Below are 16862 nucleotides of genomic sequence, written 5' to 3' on the forward strand. Positions count from 1 at the left end.
ATTTTCTTGCCAAATGGGGTAAAATGCACACGAGCAAAATTTCGTCACACTAAGCTCAAGTTATGATGATGTGCACAAGTATTGTGATATTTATGCATAAAAACTTAAAGTTTTTCTTGACCTTCGACATGCTGCTGTTTGCATTACAAAGGTCATAGTTAGATGTAATTTGCACCAAACAAATTGTTTCAGGCTGGAATTCAAAATTATATACGATTTTAACGTGATTTGCAACAAATTCAAAATAGGTCAAAATTAGGTCATCTAGGTCACGGATCAGTACCATCTCCAGGACCACTCAGGAGGAAGTATTTGTGATCATTTTAAGCCCCAGTTGGACAAAATCGGTCCAGTGGTTATCTCAGAAAACAGGGAGATGTCAACCCCCTTCACGAACTAACTACCGCCCATTTGCGCCAAATAAAAAATTTTTGAGACCCAAAATTGGTCTAAACCCACTAATTCAAGTATGCTGAACACGATTTTCGAGGTTTCATTCAAATTAAAAAATAAAGTCCAAAAGGGGGTCCCAGGCGGAAAAAAATAGTCCATTACATATATCATTATGTACTTCTGTACTAATAACTTTGTAAATACACATACTCATACATATGCATATATGTAGCACTGTAAAGACATATGTACACTCGAAGAAACTCGGTAACTAAGTTATTACCAGGCGGAGTATCTACGTGACTCGACCCCATCGTAATTAATTTGATATTGAGTGGTAGACATTTTGTTACCAAACCCGTAACAACCTCGGTCGCGAAATTTGAAAATATTACCAGTTGGTAACTAATTTTCTACCACTCAATAATAAATTAATTACCATGCATAAAATGAATGTATATACACCATACTTAAAATATCACCTATATGTAAAACACACCGGCCGTACTTTTGGAAATTCCACAGGCCGTACAAATCCTAGGATACCCACTGCGATTAAGGGGGAAAAATGAACCCTCTATCCATGCGTTTTTCCTTATGCACTTTCCGCGAACCCTTTCTGGCTCACTCCAATAAAAAAAGCCAGTTGGGTTCGCCGCGTGAACTAGGGTAAAATGGTGGGAATTTCGCATTGCAAAATTATGTACTAACTTTGCAATGTGAAATTAAATTAATAATTAAATACCACAGTAGTGAGCAAAACATGTGTCGTCACTGCGACCTTGGCGTCGTCATCGTCATTATTTTCTAATCGGGTGTCGGCTTGGTCAACTTCGGCCTTCATCGTGGTGTCCCCGCTTGGCTGTTCACAAAACATGACAAATTATTAGGAATAAATTGAACGAGTTTGTTCATAAAAAAGAAATGCTATAAAACTTCGTATGCATTTTTATTGGAGAGAAAACAATTTTCCAGGTCAGACCTTGTGAATAATTCCTCCTTAAATCGCGAGCAGGTCTCGATTAAACTGTTTTTAGACATAAGCTAAAGTTTCAAAATTGGTACTTAATTTCGCTTTAAATTAAAAAAAATAAAATAAACATTTACTGGCAGCTGTGCGAAACGAAACAAAAGAAAGGACGAAATTGAGTTGGCCGCATGTGCCCTATGTATGTTTTGAGATGAAGTTCAGCTACTTAAATACATACAAATTTCATGATACATAAATATGCCAGTAAAGTAATTTATCAATCGTGATAAGTCAAACCCACGAGTTGTAGAAAAATATTTTTCATATCGGCATAGAAATTTAGATAACTGACTCTTACCATCGGTTGGCATGGTAGGAAAATATAAAATTTCTTAAAAACATGAGATTTTCTGCATGGATTCCATTTCCTTCATTTGTATGCATTTTTGTGGATTTCCATGCAACTATTTGCCGACAAATTGCAACTAAATGATGCCACATTGCTTTTAAGTTTCTGAAAAAATTTTCTGAAAGTTTCTGAAAAAATCGTAGGTAACGCACACGGTACGGTCACACGGTACGGTTACACAGTACGGTCATAAGTTTCCGCACAATGGCTTATGCTTTGAATTCTGGCGCCAAATCTTGCAGACAGCGCCCGATCTTGGAAATTTGCTCCCGGGGCAAGTTCTCGACGGCGCCCCTATGGTGGAATTTTTCACGTGGTATCCACTTTAAATGCATTTTTCGCCAACACTTTGTTAAAGCGATTTAAGTTTTCCACGCTAATGCAGAGTTAATTTTTTAAAACGATTTGTATATTGCTACATATATTTATTAAAACGAAGGTGCCTTTTCGGGGATCTAGCAGTAATTATGGTTGTGCCGTTCCCTGCTCCCAGGGAATGTTGGGAATTTTGGAATTCCCAAAATTACCAATTTTCCGGGAATTTATTTTCCTGGGAACTTTGGAAATTCTTTTTTTCGGGCAATTTTGAGAAATTAATTGCGAGATTTGAATTTTCAAATGCACATTTTCACAACTGTACAAGTCTCTCACTTTCACAGAATGTTTGCTTTTAAACGGAAACTGCTCTAAGATCGTTTCAATGTGCTCCAATTTCAGAATTTTATGTAAATTTCTGTTATAGTAAAATTATTCCACCTCATAAAAGTAAGCATTAGTATGTTAAGGATTAAGTTAGTTAGCTATTATTTTTCAGCAATCCGCTGTGAATGTATTCTCATTAAATCCAGTAAATATATAGCCTTTGAGTATTTGTCCGATATAAGAGTTTTCGGAGAACGATGGACGTGGCTTGAATAATGACTCTCCAGATTGTTTGTAACAATATCTCCCGTCGCTGCTTGTTGAAAATGCTTTTTAATGGGATAAAAATTTGGAAGTAATGTGACAATCCCACAATCCAGAGCAACAATTTTCGAGTCGTCATATTTTAATCACCACGGCTTGAGTTTTGCTTCCAGTTGGCTATCCGAAACGTTAGATGGGCATTCCGAACTTGTGCCAAAAGGAATTGCCTGAAATTGGTTTTGGCTAAATTGTAAATTGGAACAGTGTGCATAAGTGGAACGTCAGGATAATTTTGCCTCCTTTGGTTGCCGGAAGTTTCGACGGCGAAACTTTTTAGCAAGTTTTGCAATTCTCTTTAGCCTGGGAACATGTTTTGAAGTATTCTTCCAAAAATTGTTATCGTTTATAGAAAATAACTCCTCAATTAAAAGATTATTTGCAAGGTTGCTTGACACTTTATCATAATACAAAATAATACTAAAGTAATACTAAAGTTGTCAAGCAACCTTGGATTATTTGTAACCAAGTAAGTATAACATGAGCGCATTTATTTATAGTGCGAATAATATTCTCAATTTGCCTCAAAACTCCCAATATTCCCTCCAAAATTCAGGGAATATAATTGTTTGGGAATATATGTATGTATGTATGTATGCATGTATAATTTATTTACTGAACTTTTTCGGGCGCATCGCCCATAAAGTTACATGAAAAAATAAAAGTTTGGCTTATCAATAAATTATTGAATATACTATTGGAGTCCGGGTAACCTAAAAATTTTGCATGCGTATATTTAAAAATTATATATAGTTTTTAACCTACAATACATTAAAGTAATAAAATAAATGCCACTTCTTTCATTCATCCTGTGTAGATTTTTTTTAAAGCATGACATTATTGAACTACATATGTTTGGGAATATATGTAGTGAACAGGGAATTTATTGGGACGATTGGGAGCGAGGCAAAGTACGGGAATTTATTCGGAGGGAGCGGGAATTGTACAACCATAGCAGTAATTGCTTCTTTCAGAAGTCAAACTATGAGGAATTAACTACAGTGTCGGACACAATTGAATGTCCAGTTTATAATGCCGCGCCAACATTAGCAACTGAAGTTACCACCATGTTTAATAAAAAAGTTAGTCCCCGTACCATCCAAAGAGCCCTAAACACGGAAAATCTTCGGTCGCATCCTGCAGTTCTGAAGCCCCTCATCTCAAAACGGAACGCCACCAAGAGAGTCAAGTTCGCCCGGGAGCATATTTCGAAGGACAATGCCTTCTGGAACTCTATTTTATGGAGCGATGAGTCAAAATTTAACGTATTTGGATCTGATGGACGATGTCGAGTATGGAGATATCCAAATGAAGCCTTGAAACCAAAAAATTTAAATCCAACTGTAAAGCATGGAGGTGGCTCGGTCATGGTGTGGGGTTGCATGGCTTCGAATTCCATGGTTGGTACCATGGAATTTGTCGAAGGAATAATCGACCAATATAAGTACCAGGGAATACTTGACCGCAACGTGAAGGAATCAGCCAGAAAATTGGGACTCGGTCGAAGATATACCTTCCAACAAGATAATGATCCAAAGCACTCTGCAAAATCCACCATGGAATATTTCAAGAAAAATAAAATTGTGAAGCTAGATTGGCCCCCACAGAGCCCCGACCCGAATCCCATTGAGCATCTGTGGGAGCGTATTGAGAGAGAAATTCGAAAAGTAGGATTTTCTGGAAAAAATGGCCTCAAAAGTCGGATTCTAAAAGTTTGGAACGAGATCCCGACAAACGTGACAAAAAATTTAGTAAACTCAATGCACCGACGTCTTGAAGCAGTGTTATCGGCTAAAGGAGGCCCAACAAAGTATTAGAATATACATTTGTTTATAAGATTGCTAGAGTTGTCAAATAAATCGTTGGTTTGCATAAATGGACGTACAATTTTGACGCGATAATTTGCACCTTACACTGTTCATGATTTGTTTTCTCATATTTCCCCAGTGGAAATATAATAACTAATTATTGATTTCGAAAGAATATTAAAGGAGCTACAATTTGATATCAAATATAGTTTGATTGTGTGAACAGTTCAGATACTATGCAAATTTTGGTGCGGCATCATAAGCTGGACGTTCATTTCTGTCCGACACTGTAAATCAATATTAGAAAGAAAACTTCGGGTTACATATAAAGCTTCAAGCTCAGTAAGGCTAAAAATTTAAAATGAGGACATAATAAATTTGTGTCTTGTTTTAGTCTAGTGTCATTTTTCGATTCCAAAATATCCTTGTACATCTGTATTTATGTATGTATCCAGAAATGCATGTTTTCGAGCTAATTGAATTGTTTTTATAATTTCTAAATTTGTAAATTTGGGCAACTACATTAACATCAATGATTTAAAACTGACAAGCTTTCAGTCAAATTACAGAGAATAATGATAAAATACATATTTGCATTAAGGGTCGCATTTAATGGCGACCCTAAGTGACTGAATGGGATACCCTAAGAACTAAACCCTACGGTGGACTGAATGGCCTTCCCTAACAGGTCGAAAATAATAGCTAATAACTGAATCTCGACCCTAAAGTTCTCGGGGTTAAAAATCGTTTTATTTATTTTTGTTTAGTGTGTATAATTTAGTTAAATAAAATATATTGGGAAATTAGGGGAAAGTTTAAGATAACTAGGGATGGTTATTGGCCAGTTAGGGAAGGCCATTCAGTCCACCATAGGGTTTAGTTCTTAGGAGGGGAGGTTGTGTACTATCAACTCCCGGATCTCGATGTCCTTTGGATATGTTGTAGTGTCCCATGAATGAACAAGAACCCTGAAGTGGTTTGATTCCATGGCCACATTTGCGCCCGCCACACCCACTCAAAGGTGCCCAAAAATCGCTTTCACTCCAGCTTTCACTCATTCAAAACCACGCCAAAAATCCAATTTTAATCGGATTTTCAAATTTCTTTCACCATTATATTCCCAGATAGTTGCTTTCTTATTTCCAACATCGTCATGTCCGTCTGTCCGTCTACCTTTCGATAACTCTCGAACGAGTTGACCGATTTTTACCAAATTTGGTACAGACATGTATCTGGGCAATGCAACGACCGAGTTCGAAGATGGGTTCAATCAAACAAGTTTTGGACCGGTGGGGGTCATATAAGTGGGTGGGGTATTATTCAATAAAATTTCAAACTTGTGATAGAAAGTTGAAATTTGGCATGGAGCGTGCTAATGGGTCCTAATGAAAGAATATGAAGCAAAATTGGAAAATTTTTGAACCGGAGGTACCCTATGGGGGTGACCCATGCCGATTTTTCAAAATCATCCAATCTGGCGATCATCCAACGATTTCCTCCATTTATGGAATTGATGCGGATGTTAGAATTAATTAAATCCAAAATGAGAAAACCGACGACATGTAGAACCACTTTGCATGATAAAAGGAGTAGGGTCTTTTTTTGGGTGCTGGGGGGCCACGGGTTTTTATTTTTAAAATTTGAAGGTTAGGATATAGTAATAATAAATAACTTACCAAAAGTTACTTCCAACCACTTTTGGGGCTTGAAAACCGAAGATCTCGACACCTGGATTTTGTTAGGGCTTCTGGGGCTAATATTTCCACAACGGTTACAAATCGCTGAATACAACCAATTTGAAAAATGAAGGTACTTGCATACGGTTGATAAAAAACCCAATCCGAATCCATCATCTCATTGGGGAAGCAAAATATTTAAACATATGCCAAATTTATTTGGTTATTTTAACTTGTTTATTGATTTACTTTGAGATTTATGGTTCAAAAACTGTGGAACCCCCCATTTGGGTTATTATTTTACTCGACGTACACGGGTAGTAGGTGCGCCAGGAAGTCAATAGTTAAGCCCGAATCGAGTGCAAAAAGATTCGTGGCCCACCAGCCCCCAAAAAGGACTCTACTCCTTCTCACACGTTATTTCATACAGGCCCAGAAGGGGTCCTGTCGACCTGTGCGTCCGTATCTGACTCGACTCGGTTCACCACCCAATAAGCAGTCATTATTTTTTATATATTCGGAGTTCAGATTAATTCATATTTAAATTACTCCAGATATGTACAAAATGACATGGGTTTTACCCGAAGTTGCAACAATGCATCGAAGTTACACATTATGACTTGTCATTGAAAGATATGCACTTCAAAGTAAAACAATGTTTTCGGGAAAATACTTATTAGTGTTGGAGCTGGAAATCGCTTTAAGCACTTTTGCAAAGTTTATCCTTTCGTAAATGCGTGCATGAAAATTTTATAATTTTAATTTTACGAAGGTTTTATTCGTGTGTTACACAATGTGGTTATGACAGAGTTACAGATAGTAGAAAAATTAAGTGAAATGAAATGGTTGTATTATAGAATCCCCACTTAGTTTTTATGTATCTAATCTCATCCTCTCATCCTCTCACCTTGTGAACCACGCCTCCCGTAAAATGAATGGGTGCACCACTCGCTTCAAAAATGGGTCGTATTCGCTCCACGATTTCCGGTTCCTGAATTATTAGAAAAGAGAAGAACTTACACAGTATACCCCGTTTGAGTCTAAGGTACCCCCTATGTTTTTTTGTAATCTAGGGTCATCTAGGGTCCACTGGGACCGTAGATGAAGGATCCATTCGTTTCTCCGTGTAAAACTGATAAGTGACGCTGTGACGTGGCGTCAAACCTAAAAATCTTAGGTTGAGATGTCTTTACGAATTTTACGGGAACCCCGATGAATATGTATAAGAAAATTGTAATGTCTGGCAAAAAATTAAGAACTTAAATATTTTGAAAATTTTTTTAACTACGAAAGTTTAACTCCTTGCCTTCATATTCGAAAAAACTTGGTCTAGAATTTCAAAGGTTATGGCGGTTTTAAAACTATTTATAAACATTCAAGTTTAGCGAATGTGGCGCCACCTCATAGAGGCTATGAGTTTTACACGGAAATATAAATGAATCCTTTATCTAAGGTTCCCGTAGATTTTTAAAAAATAGTGGGTACCCTGGACTTAAATGACAGGTCGTGAGAATACTTTGTCAGCAGGGATGGTCAAAATACATTTTTTTCATAAACAAGGCCCCAAAAAATGGGAAATCTTAGTGAGTCAGTGCAATCACAGGTAATAAATAAAATTAGATTGAATAACTTTTGCATCGCCGCTCTCGGTTTCATCTTTCCTGGAAGCATTAATTAATCATTGAGAATAATTGCCCCCCCTCAAAGGGTCTGGAGATTTCATCAGAATAGGAATTAATAGGATATCCAAATTTATATATCGAAATTGTAGACCTGTAACTCTTTCTAAATTTAAAATTCCCAGTTCCCAATTATATTTCATATCGATTAATTTAGCAAACTTCTCGTTCAATAGTAAAACGTCATCTTGTAATCTCAATTAATTTAATGAATGCAAGAGTTCATGCGTATGCAAAACTAAATTTACAGTGGACCCAGTAAAAATGAAACCGAGAGCGGTGATGCAAAAGTTATTCAATCTAATTTTATTTATTACCTGTGATTGCACTGACTCACTAAGATTTCCCATTTTTTTGGGGCCTTGTTTATTTAAAACTTGTGATTGGTTGTCCATGACATTATTTTTACTGCACAACCGCCGTTATTATCGGCACCCTGAATATTTTTATTAAATTTTTGATTTTCAAACTTGAATAACGCCGTTATTTCTCAACCGATTTAGGTCATTTTGCGTTTAAAATGTCCGGAATGACTTTGACTAAAATATTTGCGATAAGCGAGCATGCTGGGATACACCAGTTATGTATGAATCATAAAAATAAATATGTTTTCAGGGGAAAATTTTTGCACATTTTGGCACATAACTTGGGTAAAAATCAAAAATTCGCCAAGTCGACTAGCACATCTTTTCTAAATTACCTAACAATGATCTGTGCAAAATTTCATCAAAATCGGTTGAGAAATGGCCGAGAAATCGACTTATGTCACTTTTTTTGGTTGGGGTAAATGCATGCTTAGCAAATTTTTTTCGTTGTCAGGTATTTGCCTCACTAAGAAAAATACAAAATAAAAAATACACCTTAGAGCACAAAATACATTTGTATAGTATTTTCAAAATACTTTGATTATTTTGTATTTAAATACAGAATACAAAGTACGTATTTTGTATTTTCCAAATAAAATTGTATTTAAAATACACATATTTTGACCATCCCTGCCTGTTACGAAGACACAAAATGTATGGCTGAAAGTTATTTTGCTCACCTCCCGTCCCGAGATTTCTACGCTCTTAAATCCTTCACAGTGCAAGATGAGATTTTGAATGTAGGGGAAAAAGTCATCCTCCGTCACGCAAAGGTACGAGAAATGGACAGTTTTAAAGCCTGAAATCATTTATTAAATAATATTATCAATATAGGGCCGTCAATACATTATGGCGGGTAAAAAATCGCCAATTCCTAGACCCGCTCCTCCCCCATTAACATGTGTCACATCATATCATTGGATCCTTGGACGCTACCCCCTCATCCTCTCGTGTGACACAATTTATGGACTTCCCTAAGGTACAAAATGAGCCAAAAGTGTAACCCCTTTTCCCATCGATGTCACGGAATTCTACATAAACAGTCGCAACTTTATTTTTGCATAGAAGGATCAATATAGCATAGCCATTTTTGAATTATATGCAACCACACCAGCTTCAAAAATTGGGGAAAATGAGAAAGTAAATGTACACTCGGTAAAAAAAGAATCATACCCAAAGTTGCATTTGACACTTGACTTCCCCTTGAATACGGACATTTTGATGCATCAAGAGTTTCAAAATTCGAAAATTGGCGGTTTCTTACGTAAACATAAATCATTAAAAAAGTCATCGTAGCGGCCATTTCTGATTTTTCTTCGTGAGAAGAGCTATATTTTCAGCTTTGGTTGTCCGACTCAAAATGAGCTGAGTGTATTATTTACCTTTCCAAACCAAAATAGGTGTCAGGACTTGAATCATCGTGGAGGATTGTCCCACATTTTTCGCGAGAACGTTGGCCCGTTTCAAACGCCACATTCCGAACGGGCTCAGCATCCGGCTTAAATCGGGAGTGTAATTAAACTCCATAACGAAATCGAATTCCTTAACCGCAGGAAATAAGCGGATGATTGTGTCACTGAATTCCATGTCCACCTCCTCTCTGAAATCCATGGTCAACGCGAGAGATTGAACTCCTCTGTGGCGCCTCCAGAAAATAAGATGGGTTATCAAGCGCGACTCTAGCATTCCGTTGTGGAAAGAGAGGGTTTTTAATTTTGGAAAGTGGTCCTCATCAAAGCAGCCACGAATTCGGTACGCGTCCATGGGATAGATGGAGAGCCTGGTTAGTTTCGACATGATAGGAAGCTCCTCCACAGTAAACTGTGATACGTACATGTAGAAATACATTTTTTAAATTATTTACTGAACTCATCATCTTCAAAAAAATCGGAAAGAGTGTAAAGACCCCACCCGATCTGTTTTTTGGAATCTCAAGAAGATTTGATCCAATCCGTTTTTTTAATTAACAGAGGGTGTGGGTCTGACGTTTTTTTTATTTATTTTCAAAAAAGTCGGAAAATTAGAAACATCACATCCAGCCCATTGACTTAGGGATATACATATTACTAGCGTATAAGCCCGTCTTCCGCCAGGTGAGAGTTGACTTAATACTCGAAATTCCACCAATTATAGTTTGTTCTAGATGTTAATTAAATGAAAGTCTTTGTCGCCACTCGCCAACGGAAGGAAAGCAATTGTGCACATATGGAAGTAGCTTCAGCGAGGTATTTGATAAGATAATTCTCGTTATATGTAAGTATTTAATTTCCACAAAAAATTAACTCGACCCCAGCAATATTCAATTCTACTATTACTATTCAATATTCAATTTATTAGCATTTGATATGGCCATGAGCCCTCATCAATAGAAATTACAGAGCTAGATATGTAAATGTAAATAAAGTAAAGTAAAGTAGTCAGAGGAATAGTGGGAAAACCTGGCTATGGTGTAGAGCCAGGAAAACCACTATCACCTCTGGGAATGTGGCCCAGAGGTCCATTCGGCTCTGACTACATCACCCAGGCAGGACAAATGAGTGATAGGGATCATAGGCAGATTCCGCGAGGAACTGCTGATATCCAAATGAGGACGGCGTCGTGACGGCGGAAGCAAGGTGAGTGAAGGTTGTTGGGCGGGGCGTCCACGGACCACGAAATACCTTAGCGCCCTCACGGGCACGGGCTACGTGTCCCCTTCACGGTCACACAGTGTGACCAGGGCCGAGCGACACTACCCACTTGCCCCTTCACCCCTCACAGCACAACCGGGCCATGGGACCCCCGTAGGCCCGACTACACTGCCCACCGCCATGCACGACCCCGTCCCCACTCTTCTACCAACCGCCCCCACGGTCACCACCCCGATATACCAAACAATGACCTACCTGGGGGGAGTCCTCCATGGCGTAGATCCTCCCGTGCACTTGGTCCGGCGACTCCATCTTCGCCTGATGGCTCGGCTTGTCGTTGCTGGGACGGGTGTGGCAGGGGGTGTCACCAGGCACGCAGTTGGGGGGTGTGAGTGGACGAGGCTCATAGGGCGAAAAGCCTGGGACACACTTCACTTGCCCTGGCACACCCGCGACCCAGATGGAAGAGAGAAAATCCAGTTGCAGAGCGAGAGAGAGACACGTCGTGCACGGTTGGAAGCCAAAGAGGATCTCCAACTCGACCCCAGCAATCGAGATTTATTCTACTATCTAATTTCTCGCCAGCCATCGATTTTACTTTGTCTCACTTCCTCTAGCAATCGACTTCTTTTATCTATGTACCTTCTCCACAGTAATCAATTTTATTTTATCTCAATTCACTTCTGTCATCGATTTTGTTTTATCTCATTTCCCCATAGCCCTCGATTTGTCACATGTTGCTTCTCAGCGATCAATTTAATTTTATCTCATTTCACCCCTGACATCGGTTTTGTTTTATCTCATTTCACCCCAACCACGAGTATGACAGCGTGGGTACACTTAATTTAACTGTATTTCATATACTCTAAATCCACGCAGGATTGAAAATTTACAGAAATTGAGAAATCTGAGAAACTACGCCACTGCTAGTCTCAAAGTTCCCCGACAACATGATTTGAGGGTATTTGAGACTGACAGTGGCGTAGTTTCTCAAATTTATCAATTTCTGTAAATGTTCAATTTTGCGTGGATTTAGAGTATATATTCAATTGTTATAAAAATCTCAGGTTACCCCGGCCACACCCCTGACGCCCAGGGGTGACGTCCGGCTTCCCCAAAAAGTTGATATGATCCTCCCTGTATGATGCCGCAAACCTATTTCGATTATCTCCATCCGTGCACTGCACCCGATCATATATAGTTCGTATTTGTGTCATAGCATGTACATACATATACATCTACATATGTACATCCCTTATAGATACATATTGATTCCTCGTTGTACCCTGAGTGTGCAAGGGCAAAAAGGCATGCCGTGCCTAAAATGCCTTTTTGCCTATTAGGCACGTGAATTTTGGCCATGCCCGATTGCCCGAAATGCCTTTTTGCCTTTTTGGTAAAATCGGGGCAATGTGATAATACGATTCCATGATTAGTTAGTTTTAATCTTTCACAATTCGCAATTCACTTTCACTTTGATAATTCACTATTAATCCGATTTGGATGATCGTCGACACCACAAAAAAAATTATGCACATCTTTAGGTGTACAATTACTCACAAATACTCTAAATTATCATGACCATAACTGCGTATATAAGGAAGTAATGTTGTGGATTAATTGTGCAGAACTGTAAGGTTGGTAACATTTAGAACAACCGAAATGTAAAGCCAATTACATTGTTGTCACACTTTTTTGTCCATAGAAAAATTTGTAAAATGGTTCAGGCAATACCAAATAGAAACACACGCAAAAAGGCAAAAAGGCATCAAACGGGCAAAAAGGCATTGAAACGGGCAAACCGGCAAAAAGGCATGAATTTTTTCCCAAAAAGGCGCCTTTTTGCATACTATGGTTGTACCCGTAGCCATTGAAACGATGGGAGTGTAGGGCAAAGAGGACCTGTCCCTTATCAAGGAAATCGGATCAAGAACCACGATCGCCACGGAGGAGAAGAGGACATCTTTTCTCCTGCAAAGGATGATGAGAATTGTAGTGCAACGTGGAAATGTTTATGCAATTTTGGGATCTCATCCAGCCGGACGAGAGCTGCATCAGATATTTTTACTTTAGTGTACACTGTACACGAAACTATAGGTTATGGCTTTTTTAAATTTCAGGTATATCCCTTTATCCACTTGAAAAAGGTAACCTTATTTTTAAAAGCGTGCTTACATATATTCCATACTAAACCTTTACCTGGCCCATGGATTCGTACTGAGGCAACCAATTTCCCAATTCCAGCTCGATCAAGGAATCCTTCACCTGTCCAAGCATCTTGGTCACGTTCCTCAAATAGAGGCTGCCCAAATCCCCAAAGTGTGTCATTAATCTAAATTTCAGCACTTTGAGATTTTTGCACCCCTCCAAATTTGGATAAAGAAACGCCATGGCGTCCAAAGTGGTTAAATTGGGGGCAGAATCGATCCAGATTTGGAGTAGGGGTTGAATGTCGGGAGACCTCGGGGATCTCCGACAGCTTGAATGAATAATGCACTTGAGCGAGGTCAAGCCGGGTTGGGGCGGGAGTTTTTGAAACGCCTCGGCTGGAATTGTGTTTAGCTTAGTTTGGTCACAGTGGATGCTTATTTTTTCGATTTTCGTGCACCTCAACGCCCTAAATCCTTCCAGGTAAATGGGGACAAGTTCAGTCTGCCGGGTGACAAAATTAATTTCCTGAATTAATCGAGACACTTTAGTTAGTTGGGAAAACGTTTTTGTAAAAACTTCAGCCTTCTTATCGAGTGACGGAATGGACGAGTGGCAATTATCCGAGAGGAGGACACGTCGCATCAGTTTGTCGTTGATGGGGGGCATCTCATCGAAGTTGGGCTCCGTGTAGGTAAAAATCTCGTTGAGCCGGAAGATCGTCCGTTTTCCTAGAAAAGTCGCACCCACGTCGGCCCAGTCTTGGCAGACGGGGCGACACGTTTTCAAATCAGGGACATCGAGCTTGGCAAAGATGACGTCGAGAATCTAGTGGAAAATTCAAACTTGTGGGATTATATAAATATGTACATATATATATGTAGATAATTGAATATCTAAATTTCTAAAAGAGAATAAGAGCATTTCTTTGATATGTACATATGTTATGCAAAATTCGAGGGTAGAAGGATGATTTTTTGACATTTTTCTTTTCAGGTATTACAATTTTCCCAACCAATCCAAAAAAGTGGTTTTGTAAACCACCGAAAATGACCAATATTGATCTTTTGTCGGAAATCATTAACATTTTAGTTGATTGAAAACATATGTAGTTATGAAAGAGGGCACCGGAGAGAAATTTTATAACAAGAATCAGTAGTAATGAGTTAAGTTAACTGACCAACGTATTCCTGAAAATTTTCGACATAGCTTCGTTCACATTTTTCGAGTCTGGAACTACATAAACGGAGTGAATTTGAAAAATTAATACTTATGTATCTCACGTAATAAAGAAAAGTTTTCGATAAGCATATGCTTATCGATTAATATGTATTAATTGCGGCATTTACTAAAATTTGGAGAACTCATCTCCTCTGGGGAAAAAGTTGACCGCAACTCCACGTTGTGTCGATTTTTGTCGCTGAAATTCTCCATGTTGTCGGCAAATTTTCAGTATCTGAACCTAGAATTAACAGTGTCAACACCAAATATGAAAATTAAAATCTGATTCTTAATAAAAAATACGTAGTTAAATTATGGAAGAGTAAAAACTTAAAATACTTGTAATTTAGTTAAATAGACAAGTAATCATTTATTCATCGAAACCATATAAAATTGCACAAGTTTTTAAAATGATAATGATTGCAGGCTTTTAGCCGCTGTCGACTTTACGATGAAATCCAAATTAAATATGAGTCAAGCTTCGTAAAAATCGTAACCTTTGTATAATGCGATTTTTAGTGATAAAATATTACCACGCTTGCAAAATCTCGTAACCGTCGTAACTTAAGTTTCGATTACTAAGGATACGAAGGAATAATGAACTCCCTCATTATTTGATTATTCGATTATTTGCACATACACATAATTACACTTACAAGTGTAATTATCTAAAACGTTGTTTCAAAGATATTTCAGTAACTATTATTTATTTTCGACACACACCCAAATACGTTTGTCCTCATTTAGAAAGGGTTAAGCAAGGACAGAAAAAGTGTATATAAATATGTATGTCTATGCAAATATGTAGGACTGGCAGCGTCCCTTTCTATTTAGTAGGACATCCAGGTATTTCGTGGCTTATGCTTCTCAGTTTATCTTCTTGGCAGTATCTTGGTTTTTCTGGAATACTTATATTCCTGTATTATTTATTTCCTTATGCAATTCCGATTATCAGATACGATTACTAGTGAAAATGATATATTAATAACATGTTCCTTGCACGATGTCACATTTTACTTGTTTTTAGGCCGGAATTTGGCCTCAGGTTATAAGATGAGAATAGAATATGGAGGATTATTTAATATTGGGCAGGAAAGGGTTTGTGCAAGTCTCCTTAGGTCATTCCTTATGTAAGTATCACAACTTCATGGTACTCCGTATGTACACAGACAGATATGTAAATATACATATGTACATACAGTCAATGGAAAAAGTATTGGCAACCCCCACGCCAGCTAAATAAAATTGGCTGTAGCCATGGAATGCATTATACAATTGGCATGAAAATTTGTACGCATTTAGCAAATATAATGTAGTTTTCGATTATAGTCATGTTTTATTGATTAAAATTAGATTAACACAGTTTTTAAACAATTTGTTGGAAAATTTGCAAAATTAACCCGCAAAAAGTATTGGCAACCCTTACCTTAAAAAATTATAAATCAATAAAACGCAAATTTTATTGCGACAAACTGCTTCTAGTAATACATATCACCTCCCCTCGACACAATAAGAGCAGAAATACGCATTGTAATTGATTGGAAAAATCTTTTTGTAACGCTTTTTAACATGTCTGCCTAATCTTCGTTTGAAATTTTGTCCAGCTCGTTTTTTGACGAGTGGTTTTCCATCAGTCTCTCCTTTCTCAACCCAGACAATCAGATTCACATCGGTAGACTGTGCAACCAACGAGAGAAGCTTAACCTCGTAGATCCCCAAAAACTTGCATTGCTAATTTGGCTACATGTTTGGGGTCACTGCATTTTTGGAACATTAAATTCCTTCTTAGGTCAGGTTTTTGCAAAATAATTTTAAATTATCGCTTGGAATGCAAGGTTGCTAGACAACTTTAGTAATAATAATTACAAGGTTGCGACAATTGCTTCGACGATGAAAAAACTTCAATTTTCGAAAACCCTGGTACCTTTGGCACCAGTGTGCGTCGCACAAACTGTCGCCCAGAAACAAACCGCACAAAAATTCTCAACACTTTGAGAAGTTCAGGGTTTCCCTGCGCGACACTAATTTTTACTTTGCATCATCGCAGCAATTTTTTAGGCAATTTCACCAGCAATCAAGAACAAGTATTGTGTTTGTTTCCTCTCATAGCAGTGAAAGCAGTTATCTCACATCAGTTGCAATGGTTCAGTGCGCAGTGGTTGGATGCAAGAATCGCCCGGAAGTACAACGGAACCTGAAGTTTCACCGCTTTCCTTTGAGGAATCTCCCTTTAGCCTTGAAGTGGAACTCAATTTGTGTCCCCAATACCCCAAGCAATTTGAGCGGAGCCAAAAATCGTAGAATCTGTAGCAGGCATTTTCGGGATGAGGATTATCGAACCATCTCTGGGATAAGAAGCCTTATCGCGACAGCGGTCCCATCGCTTCATTTTTCTGCCGGTTTGCAAACAAATATTAATATTTAGGCCAAACTTATATTTAAGTAATACGGCTTAAACTAGATGTCAACAATCCTCTTCTCACTCCATCACACGTTGTAAACGTCGAGGTCAAGCTTGGAAGTGCTCCGTTTGTGTTCGTTGCTGTGAACCATTTTATCATAAGGGTCAAGTAATTGTAAAACATATGAGTAACTATTTC

General features: G+C 38.1%; 2 protein-coding genes and 1 long non-coding RNA gene across 3 annotated transcripts; all 3 read right to left on the minus strand.

Annotated features, from left to right (window-relative positions):
- Positions 1-897: 897 nt before the first annotated feature.
- Positions 898-1515, minus strand: LOC118437513. The gene is made up of 3 exons (XR_004836139.1): positions 1376-1515; positions 1175-1255; positions 898-1057 (listed from the first exon to the last, which is right to left on the minus strand). It is a non-coding gene; the product is annotated as an uncharacterized LOC118437513 (long non-coding RNA).
- Positions 1516-7086: 5571 nt separating this feature from the next.
- On the minus strand, positions 7087-10182 carry LOC118437427. Its single transcript, XM_035856420.1, has 3 exons — positions 9646-10182; positions 8944-9062; positions 7087-7210 (listed from the first exon to the last, which is right to left on the minus strand). Exons 1-3 carry the CDS (start codon positions 10109-10111, stop codon positions 7115-7117), a joined length of 681 nt encoding a protein of 226 aa, XP_035712313.1. The 5' UTR covers positions 10112-10182; the 3' UTR covers positions 7087-7114.
- A 2892-nt stretch (positions 10183-13074) lies between these two features.
- Positions 13075-14995, minus strand: LOC118437398. Its single transcript, XM_035856368.1, has 4 exons — positions 14796-14995; positions 14391-14503; positions 14222-14277; positions 13075-13869 (listed from the first exon to the last, which is right to left on the minus strand). The coding sequence occupies exons 2-4, from the start codon at positions 14473-14475 to the stop codon at positions 13081-13083; spliced, it is 930 nt and encodes a 309-aa protein (XP_035712261.1). The 5' UTR covers positions 14476-14503; positions 14796-14995; the 3' UTR covers positions 13075-13080.
- Between the last annotated feature and the right edge of the window lie 1867 nt (positions 14996-16862).

This window comes from Folsomia candida, unplaced genomic scaffold (assembly GCF_002217175.1).
Source record: "Folsomia candida strain VU population unplaced genomic scaffold, ASM221717v1 Fcan01_Sc013, whole genome shotgun sequence".
Taxonomy (NCBI): Eukaryota; Metazoa; Arthropoda; class Collembola; order Entomobryomorpha; family Isotomidae; genus Folsomia; species Folsomia candida.

Bases quoted from the DNA above. Each gene is read 5' to 3' on its own strand.
- LOC118437427 (XM_035856420.1), bottom strand. From the start codon at position 10,111: ATGTATTTCTACATGTACGTATCACAGTTTACTGTGGAGGAGCTTCCT. The intron at 9,063-9,645 runs GTAAATAATACA...AAATGATTTCAG, and splicing joins ACCTATTTTGGTTTGGAAAG to GCTTTAAAACTGTCCATTTC. The intron at 7,211-8,943 runs GTGAGCAAAATA...CTAATAATTCAG, and splicing joins TAGAAATCTCGGGACGGGAG to GAACCGGAAATCGTGGAGCG.
- LOC118437398 (XM_035856368.1), bottom strand. From the start codon at position 14,475: ATGGAGAATTTCAGCGACAAAAATCGACACAACGTGGAGTTGCGGTCA. The intron at 14,278-14,390 runs GTAAATGCCGCA...CCGTTTATGTAG, and splicing joins GATGAGTTCTCCAAATTTTA to TTCCAGACTCGAAAAATGTG. The intron at 13,870-14,221 runs GTCAGTTAACTT...ATTTTCCACTAG, and splicing joins AAATTTTCAGGAATACGTTG to ATTCTCGACGTCATCTTTGC.